The following is a 26,907-nucleotide window of genomic DNA, read 5'->3' on the forward strand; positions in this document are numbered from 1 at the left end:
TTTTTTTTTCCAAGCATGTGAATGGCAGTTTCAGACAGTGGATTTTTTTTTACTTTAAAAAAATGATTAATTATTGCAATATATATGACAAAAATCAACTAAAGCAAAATATCTTGCAAGGCCTGTTGGCTTTACCAAAGCTTGTTACATTTTACATTTACTTTTTTCACACAGTGTCGGTGTTTATTATAGTCTGCATATTTTCATTGCTGTCTTGACTTGTCGCCAGGTAGGCATGTGAGCTGTCCAGTCTGAGAATTTAGCCGATTGGATGTAACTGCAATGTAATTTGGAGAATCATTAACTTCTCAAACACTGAGGTGGACTGATTCATGTCCCCAAATGACGTTGAAAGATTCTGGGACCCTCATCTCATCACATCCGAGTCTCTGGAGGCCCCACCTTTGTGACTTCCAGGAGGGTCTCCCTGAGAATAGAACTGTAGCAATTGCCCCTGAGCACAGTGAACTGGTTTATGCTGGGGGCACTATGAGGTAGGAAGTATAATAATAGTCAAAATAGAGTGAGTGTGAGGTGTTGGCTCAGGGGCAAGGTCCACCCTCAGACTACAGAGCCAGGGGCGTGACTCTGAATCTATCAAGTTGGAGCAGACAACAAAGAACTCCCCGCAATGAAAGCTAAGCTTGACTCTATCCTGGCCGCAATAAAGGGTTCCCAGTGGGCTTCTCTGTAGGCATTGGAGGTGAAAATTGACACAGTTATAATTGACTTCTCTGCTGCATGAAGATCAACACAAGCTCTCGGACACGGTTAATGACATGGAAGTGACCATTGCTGAGCTACAGCCCTCCCTGGAGGCTCTAACTATCCCAGTCATAAATATGACAAACGTATTTGATTCCTGGAGTTCAGGGCCAAAGACGCAGAGTAGAGGTAAAGGAGGAAAAATCTTAGGATAATTGGCCTTCCTGAAAAGATGGAAGGTGCTTCTATGGACCTGTTCTTGGAAGATTGGCCTTTGAATCAAGTGGCAGAGGGAAATTTGTCTCAGTTTTCCTCCATTGAACACGCACTTCGTGTCATCTTGGGACCACCCTCACCTGGGTGTACCACAGAGATCTGTTGTGGCAAAACCTCTCAGTTACCGAACTGCAATGCTCTTCTCCAGCCTGCACGGAAGAACTGTGGTACAAGGTGCATAACAGCACAGTTATCTGGTTCCCGGACTACACAGCCACCATCCAATAGCAATGTATCAGATGCAGAGAAATAAAGGTGGTGTTGATAGTCTAGAGTTTATGTTTATGCTTTTGTTCCTCTAAAAAACCCAAGATTGTGGATGCCTTTGACTCCTCATTCTCCACTGACCCAGCAGAGGCAAGAGAAAGGATTGAGAAGGGTGCTGTGTAGGGTAGCTCCAACTGGTTTGGTCTTGTCATCAGCATTGGTGTCGCTGCATAAGAAACCTAAATGCCTCACCATTTGGAAGCCTTCCCATGAGCAGGCAGTCACTGAAAGGCAGGAGGCATTAGACAAGGGTCCCAGCATGGAAATCTGGTGGGTGTACAGTCTGGTAGCACAGAATACTGGAGCTCTAAGAGAGGAGTAAAAAGTGCAATGGATGAGCCGAGGGCAGACCCCGACACTCGTCCTGCTCAGCTTACTGCATAACTACTGATGATCTGGTTTGACTCACCTGCCTCTATTACATTTGTTTGTATGGCTTGTACTCCTAAGACTGAAGGGTTGGGGTTGAATGGCTTAGGCTTGATTTTTTTGTTTTTTCTGGCAAGGGGTGTAACGAGTTTGGCTTGTAGAGACAGGTGGTCTGGATGGCATCTAGAGACCTTTTTTCCTTATCTTAATAAATGTCCTTCTGAAGCATCGCTACGCTACCTGGGCATTACTGTCCAAGCAGAAAACAAAGGTTTGACTTCTTGTTGGGTGGACCTGGCATGTTACATACCAGGTTGAGGGGCAGGAGTTCTTGTTTCCAGTTTATTGGTTACTAGTGTTAACACTGCAAGTGTCCTTAGATAAGGTATTAACCTGCAGTCACTTAATGAACTACACCTTAGCTGATCAGATCATCTGCTACAAGTTGGCAGCACTCATGAATCCCTTTTTTAGGTCGAGCCTGCGACAGCACATGAGCTCTCGCTTGCAAGACACTGCAGTTTACAATAAAGGGCTTGGAGCTGCCCATTCCATACTATTTGTCGGATTCAGTGTCACTTTTCTTTGCAGGCCAAGCATTACTTCCATTCCTTTCTATGAAGCATGGTCTAAGCACAGATTGATTCAACTTAATGGCCAAGCACAGATTGATCCAACTTAATTAGTGCCCGTCCTCTGCTTGCACTGTGATTGAGGTACTATTTCTTCTCCCCTCCCACTGTCCCTGCCCCTGTCTGGTACATCCTCACGCCTCTCCCACACCTTGCTTGTTTTATTTCCCCATATTCTCCCATTCTCATTGTCTTTTATTGCTGTTCCCTTCCTCATCCCCCTGCCCCCCAAATGTGGCTTCCCTCCTTCCAGCTTTTTTTTGTGCCATATTGCACAGCAGGCTGACTTAAAAAAAATAATAATAATAATAATTGCTATGACACGGTCATTACTGGCTGCTTCAGAGCACTTATTTTTTCTTGACTTTAAGGCCAGTTCCACAGCAGCTTGTGCTGCTATGGAACATGTCATAAAATATGGACAAAACCAGTAGATCTGGCTTAGGCTTTGCCAGTGCTTGTTATATGACAGCTGACTCTTATATTCTCTCCTAGAATATTCATGGTATAGGAAACCTGAATAAATGTCGTAGTATTTATTTCTATTTGCATAGTCGATATGTAGACATTACCAACGATCAGGAAGTTCTGCTGTCTCTGGGTGATGGGGCCAAATTACAGAAAAAGAGGCAAGGTCAGGTTTTTGCACCTTTTTATTGTCTTATGCCTGTGGTGTGTTGATTTGGGTTGGACCTAGACTCCCTTACATTATACTCTGGTTGGACTTTGATAAAGAGAGCTGATATGTGGTACTCAATGGTGCTTTAGATGTAAGCCCTTGACACTGGCCTCTGTTTATGCCCCAAATCCACCCAGTTGGAGTTCCTTGATTGCAGCACAGAACTACAACCCCTTTTGTTTGGGTTGGGAACATTTTGTTTCCCCATTGACCTAGATGGGACTCACCCCCTGTGCTCCTGGGGCACAGATGATATCAGTGACAGACGGGTTTATTTCTTGAGTTCGTCTTTGATATATGGCACAAACACCACTCACAAGTTAGGGAACTCGCACATTATTCCCCCACTCATAGCAAACATGACTGGATGGATTTCTTGATTCCATTGGCTTCATGAGAATGATCCACAATGCTAAGCACCAGTGTTGGTCTGTAGCTGATCATACAGATCATACTGCTAAATGTGAAATGGACCGGTGCTCAGCCCCCCATACACCTATGGTGACTACGACCAAACTTTTTATTAGATGCATCATATGAGGAAGTTAAAACCCAGATCATTATTTACTTTCCTCAAAATAGGCCCACGGGGTCGTTTGGCATTGAATGGGAGGCTTTAAGTTGTGTGCAGGCAGAACATGCATGACTGCCTCTCATGGGATATGGGCAGTATTAGCTAGAGATGATGTGAGGCTTGAAACAAAACTTCTCCAGTTAGAAATCCCTAAATTGGCTAGCTCTTCGCAACAATAGTTAGCTAAACTTTACTCTGAATCTGATAAAGATGATCGCTTACTAGCTCGTCTCCTATGAAATGAAAATCCCCACTGCCCTATCATGACTATCCACTGCCTGTCCAAAAGCCTAGTAAATACTCAACATCACATTAATGAAGCTTTATGTTACTATTACTCAGAATTATAACTGTCTCATACTGAAGCTATTAATCTGGAGATAACATACTTCTTGAAACACTTACCCGTGACTGCCTTGACCCAACAACAAGCCAACTCAATTGATGGGTCTCTTACGCAGGCTGAAATACGCATGGCAGTTATAGAAATGGCTCAAAGCAACGTTCCCAGTACGGATGGTTTTCTATCAGAAATTCTCAAGACATTAACGGCCCGCTTGGTGCCTCTCTTGCATTTTGTATATGTGGAGGCCTTCAAAAAAGGTGATCTGCGAGACACCACGAAGGAGGCACTCCTAATACCCTTACTGAAATGTGATTTGAATCTTCTAAATATATCCTTGCACCGTCCATTATCAGCGTTTAACACAGACTACAAAGTGTTGAGTGTTGCCTGTTTCCCTGGTTACACAGATTGATCCATTGAGACCAGTCTGGGTTTATACCTCGTAGGTGTGTTGTCTCCGATTCAGGAGGTTGACGTAGGTTTTGGTGGATCCTGGCCCAGTTGGGAGTATTCCTCTGGTGGCGTCGATTGACATACAGAAAGCTTTGACTCTTAAATTGATCTTAATTATGGCAGTGCTGGTTAGAATGGACACTGATATGGGCTCATAAAGTCGATTCCTTTACTCAACACAAGTCCTCTTACTGGGATCAGAACAAGTTGCTATAGCTCCTTACAAAATGTAGTGGAATGGAGCATCAGATGAGGTGCCCACTGTCTCCCACCCTTTTTTCTTTAGCCATGGTTGCTGGTTGCGGTCTTTAGGCAAACATCCGATGAATAAGTTAAATGTGAACGATCCCTGCATGTCCTATTAGTATACACAGAGGATATCCTTTCTCCCAGCTATGCTTTTAGCTTTGCAAAAATTTAGAGGTCTAACAGGACTTCAGATTAATAACACTTGCATCTTCCCATTGAGGCCCTTAGTGGGCTTCATCTGTTGCCACTACACTGTGAGCTGAGTTTGTTTAGGTATCGAGGTGTAAGGATATTCCATTCCAGTACTGATGTAATTGAATGGAATTTCCATAAAGCACTGGAATTTCTATAAAGCCCTGGAAAACCCAAGGGTGTTGGTGGGAATCTGGCAATAGCACCAGTTGTCAATAATTGGCAGGATGACCATCCTTTCCCAGTTTGTTTACAACAGTTTCTCTCCGACTGCCTGCTCGATTGTTCTGAGACCATGACTCTCTTCTTCAGGATTTCCTGTGGAATGGGAAACAACATCAATTGGCTCTCACCAGGCTCCAGTGTCCTACGAACAAAGGGGGACTGGCAGACCTGAATTTTTAACATTATTACTTGGCTGCTCATTTACAATGGGTGGCTTGCTGGCTGTTGACACCAGCACCGAAACAGTTTGGGAGACTATGGATTTTGCTTATGGTCAAACCGGTACTTTGGCTGTTCTACCTCTGAAATGAAGTGGATATCCTACAAGTTGATCCTCTTTTGAAGGTTGCGGGTCTCTTCTGGAGCATAGTGCTTCTTAGGACGGCCACTCAAAGTACATTCTCACCCAGTCTGTCATTGTGACATCTTATGAGTTTGTTTTCGTTCTCTGACGTGCAAGTATGGTGGAAGGCAGGTGTTTCAACACTGGGTGGCCTGTTCACAGATCAAGGATACCACATGTTAAAAACCCAACAACAGAACTCCTTTATCCTCTCTGGGCAGTTTCTGAATTTCTTCGTAGAAATAAACACACTAAAAAAGCACCTGGCCCCCTCAGCATGAGACACCCACTACACACCAGGTCCTGGAGTCTTTGTTGACAATAGAGACTACCTGGAAAGCAGTCACGCAGCTTTGGGCTTTACTTACACTAATGACAGGTTTAAATATTTCTGAACTGAAAAGGACCGAGAGATCGATCTTCACATCACTTTTTCAGACAAACAGTGGAATCCAGTATTAGCCTACCCAAACTTAATACCAGAAATTACAAATTCAAAGTCATCTAATATAACCTCATGTATCATACTTACTTGACCCTTTACGCTCACACAGGATGTTCCCTCGGAGATTGTCCTAATAGTCAGTCCCAGGGGCTGATAATCTACATATGTTCTGGGATTGTTCCATATTAAATGGAGATTTTTGACTGATATTAGGTCTATTGTCCTCGCAGTAACTAATGCTAATAGGGAATAGGATCATTAAAATGCATCTACTCGGGCTGATGTCCTGCACCAATAATAGCAAATACAAACATAACACACTCTCTCTCTCTCGGCTGTAGCCTCCCAGTAGACACTAAGAGATGGTCATGTCTCGTTTACCGAATGGGACATTATGATCTACCTAAGCCAAATGTATTGAATACCCCTTCCTGACATGACGCCTTATGTATGGGGACAGTACACAATATGATCTATTATTGTCTGCATGTATATTGATTATACTTCTGTATTTCACTTATTTTGGAGCATGCTTGTCAAATATTTAGTTCTTGCTGACATGCCAGATTACGTGAAGTTGATTTTTATATATATATATATATGTGTGTGTGTATATATATATATATATATATATATATATATATATCTCAACCAATTGATCAGATCTTGACAAAGGCTTAATGCTCAAGTCTTCTTGGTGAGGCCCCAAATTTCCTGATCCATTGCCAACCCCACTTCAAATAGTGTCCTTCAAAGAGGTTGTGCTACAGATTTTTGGTGCAATTTGTGGCTCTCTCCGGCACGCCTTCAAGTCCCACAAAGCTGCATAGGGTTTCCAGGCTGACTTCAGCTGACTGGTCCACCACTAATACCATCTGCCCTATTGACGCACACTGCAGGGCTCCTACAGACACTGATACAAACCTTAACTCCGATGGCAAGGTCTACGCCAGTTTCTTCCAGCTCCGACTCCACTGACGCCGCACGATGATCCCCTTTCTGACACCAAACTGACATTTGCCAGCTCAAGGCTACTATAATTTCTCAAAAGTGCAATCAGTAGTTGTAAAAGTGGATTTGAATCACATACCTCTGCCTTCTCTCAGTATCAGCTGAGGATTTACAGTCTTTTTAGCTCCTATTCTTCCTCAGTGCAGGAAGCCAATCCCCCCTCAGAACAATGATGTTAATGAAGAAGTGGACTGTTGTTGCCTCCACATTATACTGATGATGCATTGTATCTAGGTTTATAAAATGCCAGTGGGCTAGACTCCTCAAACAGACATTCCCTATAGTTCAAGGAAGACCAGAAACACTTTGTTTACTGTGCTTCCCTTTGACCTTATCTCGTATCCTCTGTATTTTTACAGAAGTGTATTTGGTGGTCACTACCCATCTTTGGAGGCCCAACATACATGTATTACTATAACTCGATGACTGATTGCTGAATTTAGGCTAGCCAGATTCATTCATAGATCACCTCAGAGCTATAGTTGACCTCCTGACATTGTTAGGTATTACCATCAATCAGCCGAATTTCCTCATGAGCCCTACCTACACAGAGGGTTCGATTCATCAGAGTAATTATAGACATAGTAGCGTTCAAAGTGTTTTGTCATCTTCAGCAAGTATAGGATTTTCAGGAGATGATCACATGTAACTCCATGAGCTGTTGATTAGATCCCCACGTCGTCCACCTCCATAATATTAATGGTTAGCATGAACCAAGGGCTCACAAGGGGTCTGTAATTTCTACAAAGAGACTGTGAAAAACAGAAAACATTGTTCAGACTATTTATTACATTTAGTATTACTATTATTGACTAACAACAAACTCACATTAGATAAAACTTGTTAAGTTATGCTGTGTATACTAGTACAAGCAGTAGAACTGACAAAGAATGGATCTAGGTAAACACAATTGCAACTAGACCGCTAGTAAAAGGTCTGGAGTATTATCCTTCTAGCCGCAAAAATGCCTTGTCTATCAGAATTGACACATATTACCATAACATTTTATTATCCTGGATAAGCAAGTACAATTTTATTTAAAATGTGATGAATCAAAGCTCACCACTCAAGAAATATCCATTGAGTCCATTGAAATAGCACTTCATTATTTTAACCTGGACAGCAGAACCTTGTTTATGCTTGTATTTAATTGCACAGTCTCCGGTGTGTGTCAGACATTTGTCTAAGTACTATTTTTGATTACTGTGATTCTGTTTGATAGGTCTTTGTATAAAAAAAAATGTCCTTAAATATATTTTATATCCATTTTTAGATTGATGAGAGCTCTGACTTGGCTGAACAAATTCCCGACTGGCGTGGTGAACTGCTGTGTGCTATTCAAGATGTCTTCCTAAAGGAGCAGGATGTTCTAGTAGCAGCATTTCGAACACAGTTGGCAGCTATGGGCACTACTAACACAGCTGTGCTGGTAAATCAGTTACAAGAAAGATTACAAGAGCAGGTAAGGAAAAGGGAAAACTGGCATGTTCAGTCAATATTTTCATCAAAAATACAGCAGTCATCTGAAAGAAATGCAAGTCTGGCATAAGCAATTGAAACTGAATTGAAATTGGTATTTGGGTGTTAAGCTTTTACATTTGATTTGCTTGCAGGGGATGGAACATATTAATGCAATGGACTGTATTAACAATGCTGATCGAAGAAGTTTGTTGCTAGAAATTCAGTCTCTTCGTGCTCAAAAAAGAAGCCTACAAATGGATCCCAAAAATGCAACAGAGATAGATGCAAAAAGCCAAGGTACGTTCTTGTATCTGTAAATGTCTGTGTTGCAAGAATATCTGTTTTCCTCTTTTTCTTGTTCATTTTTTAAGTTATTCCATTAGAGTCTTCAGAAACAAAGTGTTGTAGGTGAGGCACTTCATCATAAAAATCAAGATTTTATAATATGTTTTATGGGACCATACTTAAGCCTAAGAACTTAAAGGTACAATCTAACAAACAAGTGTCTACAATTAAACATATGTCTCCCAAGAGTACTATCAGAAGAAGAAAAAAGGCCAAACCAGGTAAAAAACACTTTGTGTATGATTTTGAATTAGGCGGTACTGGGGTAACAGTAAATTTGCATCCAAGTTTACCATTATCATGCAGTAGATCCACCCCAGTATCTTTCAGTTAAGAGGTAAATCCCCTGGAATGGCAAATTACAGTGTGGGCCCAATGTGTCAGGTTGTCAAACCACATGGAATCTCCAATTGTGTGGGGTTTAATGCATACACTTGCCACCTGCTCTGAACATGGGTGGGTTGGGAGGTAATTGAGGAAAAGTTCATTTCTGGCAGTGCAGAGCATTATAGGCTCCTCATCCCTTCCTAACTGTGCCAGAAGAAACAAGGAAAAATACTTGGCTGCTACTGCAAAGTCTGATGCAAATTTTCTTACCAGTGTTTTTCCCACACTTGGCAAAGTCTACAAACGTAGAGCAGAATTCCAGTTGTAATTAGGGCTCTTGTGTCATCCATTCACTGTAGTATTTACACTCCATATGGACTGGTCTGAAATCCCCTTTCCAATTGTACCTCGTCCTAAAAGCCTTCTGCTGGACGGAAAAGACCTCTGCATGGATAAAGACGCGTGCCCCTGCCCTGAGTGCCCAAAATGTACTGTTGTCTGGATCCCTAACGCTGTTTCTTTTGTTAAAGGTAAACACGGATCATGTGTGTGCGTCATGAAATAGGCCTGTCTCACCGGTTGAGGGCTTGTTGGACCGGTAGGGGCGCCCAAAGTGCTACCATTATACTGGTGGAAGGCTACCACCTTCACCAGGAGTTAAGCAGCAAGGGCACTGTGGTGGTAGCATACCTTGCTGCATATTGCTGTATTCCTGTGAGATGGGTGGGACATACACTGGAGGAAAGGAGGAAGAGGCTCCCTTTATACTTCAAGAGGTTAATATAAATGAGGGGTGTTTTTATAGGAAAGAATGGTGCTCAAAGACCCAATAGGCAACGTATTGCATCAGAAATATCAACAAAGCAGTGCTCTTGTAGGAGAAAAACACCCTCCTCCCCACAAAAACCTGATCAGCCAATGACTGGCAGAAGCCAAACAACATTCAAGGCACACGCTAGAGTGTATATAGTGCATTCCAATCTAACCTATCTTTACAAATATTGTGTGTGTGTGTACACTAAAAGAGGTACCAACATCCACGTCAGCACATCATAATTCAGTCCAATAATATTAAGTAATTAATTATTGAAATAAACTATTTGGTCCTTGTATATGATGCAACCATAAACTTCAAAGCAGTAAGCCAAAGGTTCAGTCCTCTCGTGTTTGCCAGATGATGATTTAATTTTTCTGTACTGTCCAATCAGACAAGATTACAGTCCTCTTGTGTTCATCTGATGATGCTTTCAATTCTGATACATCTTTTTAGTTTTAACACAGCCAATACGTGTTTCGTCTTGGGAGGTAACCCATCGACTTCATCAGGGCTAAAAACATCATCAAAGGAAGATAATTTTATTACAAAATTCATAAATCAAGAATATAGTATTTTAGTATTCCATCACCCTAAATATGTAAATCAAAGTACTTGCATGTTCCATTGTAATATATAATGACAAACAAGTGACAACAATATTAGTGTATAGTTTTTTATAAAAACATCAGTGTCCCTCCTTACGCTATAACAGAGTATAATTTATAAAGCATCAGTGTAACATATCTTGTCCATAGTATCTAAAATTCTACATTTCTCCTGTGAAATATGTATCGACACATGCACATAAGGTGCTATCCAAGTGCTGTGAGTATAAACAATAGGAGTACTGGACAGGAGCTCTACCTGAAACGTAGCAAGGTAAACAACAACATGAAAATCCGTCTCCATTAAATGTATAGCGTATACATCCACATGTCGGTAACTGTCAAGATAAAAAAACATGTTTCCAACCCATGGCGTTAACCTCGTAGTACCAACAACTCACTAAAGAAACCAAGTCTATCTTACTTAAATCAAAACAGTCCATAATATCTATTTTCAAGAGACATCACTGTATTTCTGAATATGTCTAATTGTCTCACCTGAAGAGTATTGCAGAAATCCCGCTTTCATATTATTGCAGAGCAACGTGCCACAAGTACACTGACAGCTGCACGTTTGCAGAGCCTCCCCTTATATCTTCATAAAAATCAAAAATGGACTAATAAGAGATCTTTTTGGTATCCGACATCTTACAGCTATTAGGCATCCCTCAGCTTTAGTGGCAGTACAAAACAACGTGCTGCGAGTATGCGGACAGTTGCACACTTACAAACTTCTCCTGGTATCTTCATGATATTTGAAGACGGACCAAAATAGAAAACTATTAATGCCCGCCATCTTAAAGCTGATAGTATTCCTCAATCCACAGTCAAAAAAAAGTGTAGGTCAAATACCTAAGTGTCGTGTTTGGACCCAAAATTATATTATAATATATGATAACATGGCAGTATTCTCAAGATGCCAATAATCTAAAGGATGGCACTCGTAAAATTACTAACGTAATGCGTACAATGGAGAAAGGGTTGAGTTCCCTTCACCGGGTTTGCGGTGGACTGTATCGATTACAATCACTGATTTGTTTACATCAAGACCACATATCAGATAGAGACTTCTAGTTTCAGATTCCTTACCTTTGAATTTCCCCAGGCGTCAAACTGGATCTAGAGATTTTTCTTAGCAGTACTTCCGCGCGCCGTCGGTTGGTGTTGATCGACTCGGCGGGCGTCGTTGGCGTCATGCGTGCCGTTATGACGTCGCGGTCGTATATGGGTGCCACCCCTGCATGCTGACATCAGTTATTTTTTTTCAGCGCCAGCTTACGCGCAGATCTGGAGAAGAGCTACCTCAGTAATTTTTGGACTACGTCGACACTTTTGTCTAATTTTTTACGAGTTTGTGGATGCGTCGAGGGATGGTCCTGCAAGACTGGATTCAAGCCCTGTGACTCCTGTCACCAAACTGTCGGTGACGGATCTGCACCTCGTGTGTCTCTGGTGCCTGGAGTGCGATCTCGCCCCCAAGTCGTGCTCCTAGGAGCGGTCCCTAAAGCTCATGGTAGCCCGACATTCGACTCTGCGGCGCTTACGGTCCCGTTCCAAAGGAAGGTCTCGAGACCGGCTGCGGAGTCACCACCATTCTTTGTCCTCCAAGTCATCAGGACATTCGGGTCACAAAAAGAAGTCGAAGAAGGACAAGTATTCTTTGACTTCACCCCATCGATCGGATGATACGACGTGGGAAGAGCGTTGACACACTAGGCCTCCATCAACGGAGCCTTCTTTTTGCCCTCTGTGTGCATTTTGCAATAAATCCCACACTGGCATCAGTCTGCATTTATTGTGCTGAGAAGTTTTATACCAAACATCCCAGATTTCAGTGTAGCCATTATGGAACTGTGGAGTTCGTATTTGACAGACTCCCAGACCATATACTCGTTATGGCTACCCTGCACTTACATGGATTGGTTTGGACACTGTAGAGGCACAGTGCTCAGGCAACTATGTCCTCACCTGTGGTGTAGTGCACCCTGCCTTACGGCTGTAAGGCCTGCTAGAGGGGTGACTTACCTATGCCACAGGCAGTGGGTTGAGGGCATGGCACCCTGAGGGGAGTGACATGTCGACTTAGTCATTTTCTCCCCACCAGCATACACAAGCTGTGAGGCAGTGTGCATGTGCCAAGTGAGGGGTCCTCGGGGTGGCATAAGACATGCTGCAGCCCTTAGAGACCTTCCCTGGCCACAGGGCCCTTGGTACCAGGAGTTCCAGTGACAAGGGACTTATCTGTGTGCCAGGGCTGTGCTAATTGTGGGAACAAAGGTACAGTTTAGGGAAAGAACGCTGGTGCTGGGGCCTGGTTAGCAGGGTCCCATCACACTTTCAATCATAACTGGCATCAACATAAGTCATATCTTGAATCTTGTTCTAAAAATAAATTAAGAAAATATATTTTTCTATTTAAAAACCATTGGCCTGTATTTAAGTCTTTGAGTGTGTGTTCCTCATTTATTGCCTGCGTGTGTACAACAAATGCTTAACACTACAATCTGATAAGCCTACTGCTCGACCACACTACCACAAAATAGAGCATTAGAATTATATAATTTTGCCACTATCTTTGGCTAAGGGGAACTCTGTGCACACTATCTCTCACTTTGAGATAGTATATACAGAGCCAACTTCCTGCAGTTAGTGAACTCCAGGCTCTGTCATCCAAGCCACCTTTTCTTGCCATACATCCTGACAAAGTGATGCTTCGCACGAGGCTTCTTTTCTACTTAAGGTAGTGACACCCTTCCATTTTGTAGAGTCCATCACCTTGCCTACCTTTTATGCACCCCCACATCCCTCTCATGAGGAGGAGAGACTTGACCGTCTGGACCCAAAAAGAGCGTTGGCGTTCTATCTTGATCGTACTAAAGACTTCCAGGTGGACAATCAACTCTTTGTGGGATATGTGGGTGCAAAGAAGGGGAAGGGTGCAGAAGAGGACCATTTCCAGATGGGTACTCTTATGCATCAAAATGTGCTATGCTCTGGCTAAGAAGCAACCTCCTGAAGGTTTGCGAGCTCACTCCACCAGAGCTACTGCTGCTACCACGGTGCTAGCACAGGGCGTTCCAGTCCTGGATATTTGTCAGGCAGCAACGTGGGAATCTCTGCACCCTTTTACCAAGCACTACTGCCTAGACAATCAGGTCCGAAGGGACGGCTACTTGGCCGTTCGGTCCTGCAGGACTTTTTGGTGTGATCTTGGTTCACAGGCCCACCTCCAGGGATGGTATTGCTCTGGTATCTATTCAGTGGAAAGGAATCTGCAACTAGAAGTCGCTATCAGATGTACCAGTTACTTACCTTCGGTAACGAAATATCTGGTAGAGACATATTCTAGTTGCAGATTCCTTACCGAACCCGCCCATCCTCCCTGCACTGCAAACTGATTTCTAGGAACAGGAACTTTCCTTTGAGGGCCCTAGTTTTGGCGCACCATTCTCAGTGTTCTTCATGGTTGCGCGCAACTGGCGTGGAAAGTCGTGAAAAGAAACTGACGTAAGCGCGCCAGAGTGGTGCCTATATACGACCGCAACATCATCTTGGCTAGCACGTTGCCAACGACTCCCGTGGAGTCGACCGACGCCACCTGACGGTGTGCAGAGGTACTGCTCGAAGAAAAATCTCTGGTTCCAATCAGATGCCTGGGGGAATTCAAAGTTAAAGAATCTGCAATTAGAATAGGTCTCTACCAGATATTTTGTTACAGAAGGTAAGTAACTTGTACATTAATGCTCATCACCTTATAATTAATATCGACTCGATACATTGCTCCTTTTTTACTCAATCGTATATTATAAATGAGTATAATATCTAGACTTGAGCCATCTACAGGTAAAGTAGTATCTGTAGAAATATATTTAGCTAATAGTACTTGTTGACAAAAGGGAAAACATGCTATATATAGGAAACAATAATCACCCTTGCATTAGCATTTCATTACTATTGTTCCACATGTGTGTGCATGTGTAGTAAACATACCTGCAGTATATGATATGAATAGTATTAAGGTATAGTAAACATCACCGCAGTAAAATAATATACATATTATCAAATTACAGAGAGTATACTCATTTGTGTATCATACATGAGAATCAAATCCATTGCCAATTATATATTTGCACAAACATTTAATCACCCAAAAAGTATTCCAATTGCTGCTTTGCGATGAGACCATCCTAGACTGCCCTGAGACGCATAATCCATGGCGCCTCCTTTCTCCTCAGGGCCAATTCTCTGTTGCCACCCCTGGGGGTCCCTTAATATGTGTTCAATACCGTGACATTTAAATGATTTGCTGGCTCCTTGTGCCGGACAAGTTTTCATGTGTGTCACAATCAGGTATCTCTCATCATCATACTTAGGGGCTCTTACATGTTCACTAATCCTGGTCTTAAGAGAACGAATTGTGCCCCCCACATAGATGCATTCACATTTGCATGCTATAACATATATAACAAAAGTCGTGTTACGGTTGATGGTTGATTCAATCTTAAATAAACGTCTAACAATACTGGTAAAGTCCTTTTTGCCATGACATGTCCATCTACACACTGCACATTGCCCACACTTATAGAAGCCTTTCTTGTGATCAGATAGCCAATTGTCTCGTGGATGATATATTGGGTAACTGGAACTAAGAATATTCCTTAGAGATCTACCCCTACAGTATGTAATTTCAGGTCTGCTTGATATGAAATCCTCAAGAGTGTTATCCTGAGACAAAATACCCCAATGCTTCTTCATGATATTCCTGAGGAAAATAGAGATTCTATTGAAGTCAGTAACCATTCTAACTTTGTGAACGTCATTTATCATTTCTGAGGTGGGAGAGGGCTTTAGCATATCTAGCCTTGAAATTTTCTTCACTTGACGTCTTGCTAAACAAATGTCAATCGTTCGGTATCCTCGCAGTTTAAATCGTTCACTTATATCCTTAATGCATTATTTGAAATCCTGGTCCTTACTACAATTTTTTCTAGCCCTCACCATCTCCCCGAATGGTATTGACTTTATTTGATGTCTAGGGTGAGCACTGGAGGCATGTAGAATAGAATTATAAGAAGTAGGTTTTCTAAAAAGTCTACTCTGTATTTTGTTATTCTCAATAAATAATTCCACATCAAGAAATTTGATCTTTTCATGACTGTACTGATAAGTAAACCTTATATTCGCTTTATTAGAGTTTAGATACTTGCAAAAGTCTAATAACTAGTCGGTATTGCCTGTCCAGATCATGAGACAATCATCAGTGTAACGTTCCCAGTAAAATATATTAGTCTGCCACTGAGTGGAACCCGGTCTCCAGACCCACCTCTCCTCTAACTAACCCATGAATAGGTTAGCATAAGAAGGAGAGAACCTCGAGCCCATCGCCACCCCTTGTCTCTGTCTGTATCAGTTCTTATCAAATAGAAAGAAATTGTTATCCAAAATTAGATCAATCATCTCAATCAACATATCTGTGTGTTCCCAAAGGCTTGCAGATCTTTTGTTAAGAAAATATTGTATTGCTTGTAAGCCCAACTCATGTCCAATACAGGTATACAAAGAGACCACATCAAGTGTGACCATCATCATGTCATTATCCCACTCCACATCACTCAATATGGTCAAAATGTGTTTAGTATTGCTAGCACGCCTTGTCCTTAGTAAGTAAACTTACAAGGGGGCGCGTATAGGTCGATGAATCTTTTGGATTGCATAGAGTATCCTAGCTAAGTGGTGACCAGAGAAAAATCAACAATAATCCCAATCAACATATAACACCAAAACCTAGTCTAATAAGCGAATATCCATCACTCTCAAGAAGGTTAGTTCGTTTTATTCTCTATTAGTTACAATTCTAATCAAAACCTTTATTTCAATGAATCCATGGTTATTCAAACTTTATTAGCATAAATTGTCAATAATTCATCAAGATTTTATTAATGAGTAAAACAACATCAATCTAGGCTGGCAATTTTATAACATTGATTAATTCATCAATGCAAGTCAGTCAGTCAAAGTCATCCTTAGTCACCCTTGTCAGCCTACCTAACTCCAATTAGCATCAGCATGTGGGACTTCATGCAAAAAATAATTGAGTTAAAAGTCATTAATTTGGAAAACCATCTAAGAGGAAAAACAATTTAAACAGCTCAGTTGGTACCTAGAAGGAAAAGCACATTAGTTAATCATTTATAGCTACCTATCCGAAATAGATCAGCAACGAGTCAGTCTTTGTCTCCAGGTCATCAGTCATCAGCAAGGCTCAGGCTCACAAGGAGCAAGCCCAAATTTCAGCACTTCGGACAGCGTCTCCTGACATCATCAACTTTCGCCAGTCCACTCTGATTTCTCTTCTTGTGTCATGACTTTTTATTAGGGTCTCTCTGTCCGTCCCCCAAATCGCTAATTTGTCAACCTTATCAGGTGTTATGACTCTAACCTATAGTTTTTGTCACCACTTGTCTGCATTAATACGAGCATCAAGTTCCATTAACATGATTGGTCTCCATCAATGAGAACATCATCCGGCTCTTCAGGTAACAAAATTGTAGCTCACTGTCTCTTAATCAGTGCCTCTATTGTTCGGATCCTGGGAAAGTACATTTAGCCTACTCTACACATAATTTTATCAATTTGTTCTGATCGTCTCCTGTCCCCTGATGAATTTGCAGACATTTCTAGCAGAGCTCATCTCTGACCTCTGTACAGTTCAAGGTCCTTTTCTCCAGTATCTGGCTCTGGGGCTCATCGCGTCTCCACGTTTAAGCAAGCAAGGCACAGCGCTGACCAGGCCTCTGGTTCGGCTAAGTTAAGGATACGAAGCATCATAAAACATAGGTTATACATTAGTTATGGCATACTATTACCATTTCATACAAATTTCACATTATTTTAGTACAGTTAACACAGATGGTGACCACTCTCCGTGGGCACATTTTCCAGATTACGCGTTATTTTCAAAGATTAGTTTTCAAATATCATTTTTCTCATTAGTATGTATACGCAAATCATTAGAATATTCTCATATTAGCATATCTGCTGCAATAGTGTCTTTAAAATACAAAGGAAGGTTATTAACCAAAGGCTATAAAAAAATATCAACAAATTCAGATAATTTTTCAGCTGGCCCTGAGATGCCACGTACAGTTATTCTAGCAGGTGGAAAAGACAACTTCTTGTGAATTTTGGGCAGGGTATATAGCCTAGGGAACCTGGGACAGCTTTGTTTCCCACTGACCAGCGGGTATGAAGTATTCCACGAGGGCCCCCTAATGAGGTATCTTCTCACCAATCGAAGGCTGTTGCATGTACAATGAATTTGGATTCTCATGATCATATTTAAATCATATTGTCAATAGCTCCTGTATTAGCATTGTGTGTCCCCATCCTGACATCTTTCTGAGGTTCCCCAAAACAGCTTGCAGAACTTTACAAATTCCTGAGTGCTAGTCATTGTGTGCCACTGAACCATGGAAATGGTTCATATCTCCTGTGTGTTAGTGTTTATATGAGAATCAGTTGAATGATTAATCAAATGATGCATGACGAAATAATGGAGACTTAATTAGGTGATACCTCATTTTCTGAAATGCATTTGGACCTTAATTAATACAGTTGTTAATCACCCAATTGATGGTTGAGCTGCTCATGTTAACATTTTGTTAGACCTTGTGAAGAATCTTCTTTTTCAATTACACTAAGCAAAAGGTACAGTGCAGCATTTGAAAGGACATTAATCAGGATGTCTGAATCACAACCGACAAGCACTTGTTATGGAGTATTTACCATGTGATGAGAAGAGCTGTCAAGTTGCCCAGCTCTGTGCATGAGTAGCTAATCTAGTCAAGGTTTATCTGTGTGATTGTGTAATGTGATTAAAAGGTCTCCAAGTCCCAGCATGCTAATATAAACTTGGATTGGTTGCACTATTCACACCAAGGACCTGTGTAACTTAAGTGCTCTGTAACGGGGCCAGTGAGATCATGTTAATCAGAACAGTGCAGATGACCCTCAAAGTATAACATTGAAACCTTGTTGATATCCTCTCTGAGTGAACTATTGAAGTAAACCTGTAGTTTTTTTTTTTTTAAATCGCTTTAGGACTGATGCAGTACAATGTGCCAACAGAATGCTCTCCGCTCCACAAGAAACTTCCTGAAATTCGTGGTACCAAAGCCCAATCAACTGAGCTTCACGAGCAGCTCCATTCTGAAAGATTAATAGCTGAGCTGAAGAAAGAACTCGCGCAGACTACGTTGGAACTTGACTCTGCACTGAAATTACAGCACATGCACTTTAAGGAACTTGAACTTCTCAGGTGATGTCTGTTGTTAAAAATCTTTGAATTGTCAGAAGGCTGTTAAAACTAACTTTATACACTAAGCATATTTTTTTTCAGTTCAAAAGAAATTGCACTGTATCTTTACATCAAAATATGGTGTCATGTATGAGTGACCAGAGAGGTGCTGGTCTCTTGTCTGGGGCTAGGCTGCCTAGCCCTGTGTGGTGGAGAAGTAGCTGCGATGGATAGGTACGTATATTAAAAGTGCAATTAGCTGGCGGTTATAATTCACTCAGAAGGTCCTGTGCTACCTTTGGTAGTTTCTGTAATGCTGCCTGGATAGTCTGTGTTAAGTCATGTAGTTGGGCAGCATTAGGGAGTCACGAGGATTTAAAAATATAGGCAGCCGTATATTACTAGTCTAGCCAGACGGGCAGTATGGTAGTGCATGCATGTACATAAAAAGGGTGGGGTAATGAGAGACAACCAGTAATAATGGAAACATGCGCAAGGCAGACATGCTTCCAAGTGAGTAAAGTATGTCATACAGGCTTGAAAGGAAGTTGGTAACGTGAGCCGCAGCCATAAACATTTCTGAAGGCAGGGATACTACCTCATTGGTTATGAGTGACTTTGGTGATGGAGGTATTTGTCTGTTGTACTAAACTAGGTAGCCTGAAAGAATGTATTTTTCTTAATATAACATGTTTTATGTCAAAACATCCCTTCCTGTGATAAGCAGAAGGTGCAGACTGATCCCGAATGACATCTGCATAATCTGTCTCCCAGATTCTCTTTGTCCTAAGAAGTGTCCCCACTGCCAGTAAATGTTGAGGTGGATCCTTAGGGCCAGAGAGATGATTTCCCTTCATGGTCCTAAAGAGAACCATATAGGATTTGAGAGTCTGTGTCAGTTAGATCTGAAGAACATATAGAGGGGATTCCCTCTACCATGTTTGAACTTCTTTCTCTTAGGATTCCTCCAAAGGGAGAGCCAGCTCTGGAGGTGATGTCCTTTGACCACAGTACCTTTGAAAGGAGCGTGAACAGTTGGAATTATGTCACTGATGCTTGGATAGAGTGTAATTTACTGCTCGTCGTTGTAGTTGGAGAAGAAAGTGTTAAAATTATGGTCTTAAGAGAACTGTACAGGAGGTAAGAGTTGACATTAAAGGGATCTGTGAGAACTGTTCACTGTTGAGAGCATGATGAATGTCGAAGACAGAAAATATCAACGTTGATGACACAAAGACTGTTGGTACAAAAGGAAACCTCAGCATCAAGACATTCACCCTCACCCAGAACGTCAAGCAGGTTGCACTTATTTGTGGAGCACGGCAGACAGCTTAAAGGGAGAAACATTCCTGCAACTTCCGATTCAAAGTATTTCTATGCACACTCCACGCGAAGTGTCACTGGTGAATTTTCAACCTCTCTATTGGCTACTAGATTATCTTCCAGACTCACATCCCCTTCAGCCTCTGGACCAGTGCCAACTACTCCTGTGCATTTGCGCCAGTGCCAACAGCTCCACTTCGATTAGCAGAGCACCCTCAACTCTAGCACTATCTTTTACTCCAGTATTGGAACTTTCATAGATTCACATGCTTCAATCATTCCCCGTTTAATCAAGCAGTACTAACATAGTTAAACCTAAAGGCCGTTAGGCCTCTCAGTTTAGCACTCTATCAGAGTCATTTTAAGAAAAAGGATCAAACTTAAGGGTCCACCAATCAGGTGACACCAACCTTTAGAACCTTCATGAGAGAAGTTCCAGTTCCTCAGATTTTCTACCGCATGTTGTGCTAGGGAGTCTCCTCAGAGCTCTGCTCTTCTCTGTTTTTTGGATACCCAAAATATTGTATTCTTATCAACTGATTCTGACTGATACCTGATAAGGTCTCCACCATGTCTGACAAGGAGAGAAAGGGTTTATTCAGATCCTGTAAAACCTGTGGTAAGAAAAGGTTGCACTCTGGAAACCCTCTCCAGAACTGCCTTTATCCAGACCACTCTGCAAAGGATTGCAAGGTATGCCGCACCTTTTCCTCCAAAACCCTGAAGGATAGAGAAGGCATATTGTTGAAATGGCTGCAAAAACTTAAATCTAGACATAATCCAGTCCCTGATTCGGAGAGTGACGATTCCTCTACATCTTCCAGGAGATTACAAAAAAGAGCGACACCGTCGATGATAGAAAAAATACACAAAAGGCAGGAAACTACAAAAATTACACCGCAACATACTTCTCCAAGTAAGATAAACCCTTTAATACCAGCCCACCTTCTTGAGGGTGACGACGAATCAGATAATGAGGGTCCATTTGGAACAGCGCCCCATATATTGAACAACTGCCAGAGGACACTAAACCAGTGGCTAAAAAGATATTACAAGAAGGGGAACGCACATCAGCAGAAATAATTGAATGTGCGATGGACATAGCCATCACTGCATTTCGTCAACTTGCATGGGCTGCTGTCCTCCGAGGACAAGGTTGGATGAAGGCCACATCATTTCGCCCAGAGGTACAAAATAAGATACTAGACCTTCCATTTGATGGGCAGGCGCTTTTTGGGAAGCATATTGATAAGGCATTACAGTCAATAAAATCTGTCACACAGACGGCAAAATCTCTGGGAACGCTTCAGTTTCAAAAGTCTTCCTTTTGTGGCACAAGAGGACATGGGATGCCTTGGTATAGAGGAGGCTATCAGCAGTTTAGATATCCCTCGCTCACATCCACCTCCCAACAATTTTGCCAGCAATATTCCCAGAGGCAACCACCGCATGCGGCTTACAATAGGCCTACCTCCAGAGGGCATCCACTTTGTCCAGCTAAGAACTCCGCTCGGAGATGGATGTATTCAGGGCTCTGGCTACAACCAAACATCATAACATCGGACCACTGTGTCTTACAACTGGGGAAGTGTGGACAACCCCTGGAGTTTGTCCAAATACCTCCTCCCAATCCTCCTCGGAGGACTTATCTAAAGTATCTGCACTAACTCAAAATGGAGATCAACAGAATGCTTTTCAAGGGCGCAATAGAAAAGTTGCCAGCGTTACAACAAGGGAATGGATTTTACTACAGATTCTTCCTCATTCGCAAGAAATGGAAGGACTGATGACCGATCCTTGATCTGAGGGTTAAACACCTATTCGAAAAAACAATCGTTCCACATGATAACTCTCCAGGACGTCCTTCTCTGGTTGAACCACAAAGACTTTGTGTCTACCCTAGACCTGAAGGACGCATACTTCCTCACCCCAATTCATCCAGCCCACAGACAAGTACCTAAGATTCATGGTAGCCGGAAGCCATTTTCAATTTTGAATCCTTCCGTTCGGCCTAAAATCAGCCCCCAGGATATTCATGAAGTGCCTAGCACCTATTTTGGCTTTTCTTAGGAGAAAAAAGCATCAAGTATTACCACACTTAGATGATTTGCTGATAAAAGCAAATACCTTGTCAGCAGCACGCAGTTCAACAAAAAAGTGTATTACCTTACTCAACAGCTTAGGTCTAACTATAAATTGGGAGAATTCCAAACCATAACTATTACGTACGCTTACTTTTCTAGGGGCAAACCTGAACACTCAATCCAACATAACCTGTCCCACTGTATAAAAACAACAAAGACTTGTATTTCCGGCAGGGTCAGTTCAAAGAAAAGAATCCATTTCAGTACACCTTTACACGTCATTATTGGAGATGATGTCTTCATGCAGCCCTGTAGTTCCCTTTTGCAGACTCAAAATGTGCCCCCTCCAGGAACAAATCAGTCTGCAATGGGTTCAGGTCTCAGGAAGCTTCGAAGACCACATCAAGATCACTCTGGCCATCACCAAAGCTCTGGGATGGTGGTCTCAGAAGCATCATCTTTCCATCGGCGCCTCATTTCATCATCGGCCAGCCTGATGGGTTATCACCAGAGGCGCCTCATTAGACTGTTGGGAAGCTTTTTTGCAGGACCTGCAAATCAGTGGCAAATGGCCACCACCACTTCGAACACTGCACATCAAGCTCAGGAGATCTGTTATTGGGCCATGGAGCATGGATTGCTGACAGCAATTCATGTCCCAGGGAATCAGAACAAGATAGCAGACTCTCTCAGCAGACTAAAATCAGTCTCTCACAAATGGGAACTGGACTGGTCCACATTCAACCACATATTTTCTCAGTGGGGAACACCCAACCTCAACCTCTTCACCAGCCGGCCAATCACCAAATGCCAATGCTACACAAGTTGCCATCACCAATAAAGATCCTGGGGGGAATGCCTTTTCCATAGCATGGTACGGAATTTTTGCCTACGCTTTACCACCCATTCCTTTAATCCAGAGGGTCCTAACCAAAATGAAGAGGGAACTATGCACACTGATATAAATAGCCCCACATTGGCCTCGCCAGCATTGGTTCACGGAGCTTCTTCTTTTCTCAGTGAATCCTCGCATCCCTCTAAAAATATCTCCACATCTGCTCACAATGAACAGCAGACAAGTCTTGCATCCGAATCCTCAATCAATGCAATTATCGCCATGGCTCTTGAGCACCATGAGTTTGCACATCTAGAAATCCCTCAGGAGTGCAGATATATACTGTCAAGGGCCAGAGCAATTAGCACCAATAAAACATATTCATGTAAATGGAAAAGGTTTGGTTTATGGTGCCAACAACAACAGATTGATCCTTTTCCCTCATCACCGGAACAAATATTGCCTCATTTGTTGCATCTAGCACTTTGAGGTCTTGCCCACTCCTCCATAAGGGTTCAACTGGTGGCTATTTCGACTTTTAGATGATCAGGTTATTCACCTTTGTTATGGCGCCCCAGAATAATTAAGCAATTTCTAAAGGGGCATTTCAGAGTTCTTCCACCCTTCAGACCTCCTCCTCCTCCCTCCTGAACCTCAACATTGTTCTTGTGTAACTCAGGAAGCAACCATTTGAGCCAATCCATAGAGTTTCTATGAAATGTCTTTCCTGGAAAGTATCTGCTTTCATTGCTCTAGCCTCAGCCAGGCGAGTCATTGAGATCAAGCACTGTCTATAAAAGATCCTTTTTTACAGGTTAAGGAGGATAAAGTAATCTTGCGCACAAACCCACGTTTCATACCAAAAGTCCCCTCGGACTTCCATTTAAACGAGCCTCTAGTTTTGAAAACATTTCTTTCCAAATCTTACAACTACAACGGAGAACGCTCTACACTCATTAGAGTTTAAAAGATGCATAAAATTATATTTGGACAGGACCAAATCCTTTTGCAAAACCAGCCGGCTATTCGTGGCTTACAGGGCACCCAGACAGGATCAACTACTGTCCAAACAGAGCATTGCAGGATGGATTTCTTCAGCAACCTGTTTTTGCCATCAAGCAGCGGGCAATCCACCACAAACCTCTGTTCATGCTCACTCACCATGTGCAGTATCCTCATCCGCAGCACTGTTTGCAGGTGTGCTGCTCCATGACATTTGTAGGGCAGCAACATGGAAAAGCTGCCACACATTTATCAGACATTACTGCCTAGTTGCGTTGTCTCAAGGAAAAGTAGCGGTGGGCAAGGCTAAGAAATCTTTTCCAGTGAAGGTGAGCTATACCTCTCATCCCGCCATCCTGAATTCAAATCTTATTTTAAAACACACAAAAAAACTTAGGCTTAGGTACAGTGTAAGTTCTCATAGCAATTGTAATATCTAACGTTTAGAACTTTTAAGATATACATATGATTATTTAGACATGTGATTCTCATATATTTAAAGCAGGGATACACGTCCTACAATGTGCATCAATACTGCTTACTACTCTGATTCAAGCATGTGAATCTATGAAAGTTCCAATACTGGAGTAAAAAAATGTGTTACTGACCTGTAACTATAGTTCTCCAGTATTGGAATCTTTCATAGTTGCACATGCGACCCACCTACCTTCCCGGAGAAGCTCACCTTCACCTCTCTTATTACTGTTATATCCTCTGCGCACTTGTGCAAAGAAAATGTGAGGAACTGGAGCTTCTCTCAGGAAGGTTCTAAAGGGTGGTGTTGCCTGATTTGTGGACTCGGGGAATGATTTAAGCATGTGAATCTATGAAAGATTCCAATACTGGAGAACTATAGTTACAAGTAAGTAACTAATTTTCTTTCAGCTAGGGTGGCAAGCAGGAATTTGCACTCTTCTCCACACTTCACTGACTGTTCCCAGCAGTTTACCCTCTTATCACAGTTACTGCACTCCAACGACCATTACCTCCAAGTCTTCTTCCTTTTCTTTGTACTTCAAAAGATTTTCTCCTACCCGACTATCTCTCTTGAGTATAGAATCTAATCTTTCAATGACATAAGCACGTTGAATGAACTCTTGACGAAAGGGGCAGCAAAAGTGAATATTCCATTACCTACAGCCTCAACAACAATATCAATCATTTTTGAGAACCTATATCGCCAATCCACAACAAGGTCTTTGCTTCTTCTGGTTGCTGCGTTTTTGGAGTCAACCATGAAACTCTTTCTTACACCAGCAAACCCAAGGTGGCTCCAGCAAGGCTATAAGAAGAAACATAATGCCCCAAATCGGGATACTCTCTTCTTAAGAGCAGGGTCTCAACTGGATTTGATCATTGTCTCAGCAGCATGAAAGTGCCTCTTTACTGCACCGACCTTACCAGTTCCACTTGATAAAGAAAGTAAATGCCTGAAGTCTGCTAGAGGAAGTGTGTGCAGCTTTACTTGGCAGATATGACAGATCCCTATAGGATTCATTGCAACTTCTCTGACAGACTCCCTTGAGAAGAGAGAGAGGATTTCTGGGAGAATTTAACAGAGAAATTTATGCTTTCCAATCGGATCTTAAGTGCGGCTGCTGAGTCCTATTATTTTGCTGCTTATTGCTTCTGTCATGGTTTAGCCATTCAACGATGATTGTGGTTAAGGCTTACCAGCCTAAATTCAGACGTGCAGCAAGTTATTGTAAACCTGCATTTTTCTAGTGCTACCATTATTTGTTTTCACATTGCCAAAGAGATGAAGCGAACGAAGACCAAGAAAGAGACATTTTTAGGCAGGAGGTATAGAAGAGAAGAAATACAGAAAGCTTACAGGCCTTATCAGGGTAATGTCCAGAAAAATCATAACCTCCTCCCTTTGGATTTGCACCCAGGACCGCTTTGATCGAGTGAACCTGTTTGTCACTATAAGGGATATTTCTTCACATGTCCTATCTTTCATCTTCTACCACCTCTCCCTCCCTCTAGTCTCTCCTGTTCCTCTTTCCTCTTATCTCATCTTTCTCATTTTCTTTTGTCTCCCTCATTCCTTTGCACTAATTTTCTTCTTCCTTTTGTCCTTCCCCACCTCCTCACTTTGTTTTCCTACTCTCTCTCCATGTCCCCTGCTCCTTTTGTGTCACTCTTTCACATCAAATAATGTAATTCGCTCCTCCTCTCTTATCCCTCTTCCTAATCCATTTCCTCTTCCTTTTTTCCTTCTGTCTTCTTTGCCCCTTTGTCTATTTCTGTCTCAGTCTTCCTTTTACCCCTGTCCTCCCACTTCACCCTTCTCTGTCCATTTCTCTAAACTCCACCCCTCCCTCCTTTCCTGGACAACCAATATAACAAGAAAATAACTTGTATTGGCCAGTGTGTCACTAGATTGAAGTAAAACAGTCATTAGTTTGGGCAAATGGGACCTCTCATTTGTTTCATTTGTTTAGAAATATAGACTAAAAATAAATGGGGTTGTCAAAAGAAAGCTGTAATTTAGACATATACATGGCAGGTTTACCACATTTGTAAAATTCGTTTTTACTTTTACAAACATATCATTATGCTACATAGTCTTACTTTTATCCCTTTGGAATGTACAAGAAATGCAGGTTTGAAGTCTACAAGCCTGCATTCCTACAAGCGAAAAAGACTAGCAGAAGCACATCATTAAAGGAAAGAAGGAAGAAAAACTCCGCTTTGGCTGTACTCTTCTCTTACACACATTGGTGTGTCTGATTTGAACAATGGCTCACTATCTCTCGAAAGATGTAGCAGTCCTTTGAAGTCCTCTCGGAGTTTCTCACCCTAAAATGGTAGGCTATCTAGAATAAGAACAGCCTGTGGACTAAAACTCCCCAAAACATTACTCAGACTGACGAGCTCTATTTGGTTCATTGCCCTCTGGTCTGGGAGCCTAGTAGCACCCTCTTTCACTCCCACTTAAGCTTCTGGAGAGAGGGGGTTCACAACTCCCCTGGACCTTACTATCATTGATACTTTCCTCAGAGGATTGAAGCTCCTTAGGGGCCTTAACCTCAGCAATCAC

The 26,907-nt window shown here is 42.1% G+C and overlaps 1 protein-coding gene across 10 annotated transcripts in view; it reads left to right on the forward strand.

Annotated features, from left to right (window-relative positions):
* AKAP9 (A-kinase anchoring protein 9) overlaps positions 1 to 26,907 on the forward strand; it is a 969,300-nt gene that overhangs the window by 804,698 nt on the left and 137,695 nt on the right. For all 10 annotated transcript variants that reach the window (XM_069211620.1, XM_069211621.1, XM_069211624.1 and 7 more), the window contains 3 exons: positions 8,040 to 8,228; positions 8,380 to 8,524; positions 18,422 to 18,638. In XM_069211620.1, coding sequence (XP_069067721.1) covers positions 8,040 to 8,228; positions 8,380 to 8,524; positions 18,422 to 18,638 — 551 coding nt within the window. The remainder of the gene's footprint in view (positions 1 to 8,039; positions 8,229 to 8,379; positions 8,525 to 18,421; positions 18,639 to 26,907) is intronic.

The sequence above is a fragment of the Pleurodeles waltl genome, chromosome 10, assembly GCF_031143425.1.
Source record: "Pleurodeles waltl isolate 20211129_DDA chromosome 10, aPleWal1.hap1.20221129, whole genome shotgun sequence".
In the NCBI taxonomy this organism is placed as follows: Eukaryota; Metazoa; Chordata; class Amphibia; order Caudata; family Salamandridae; genus Pleurodeles; species Pleurodeles waltl.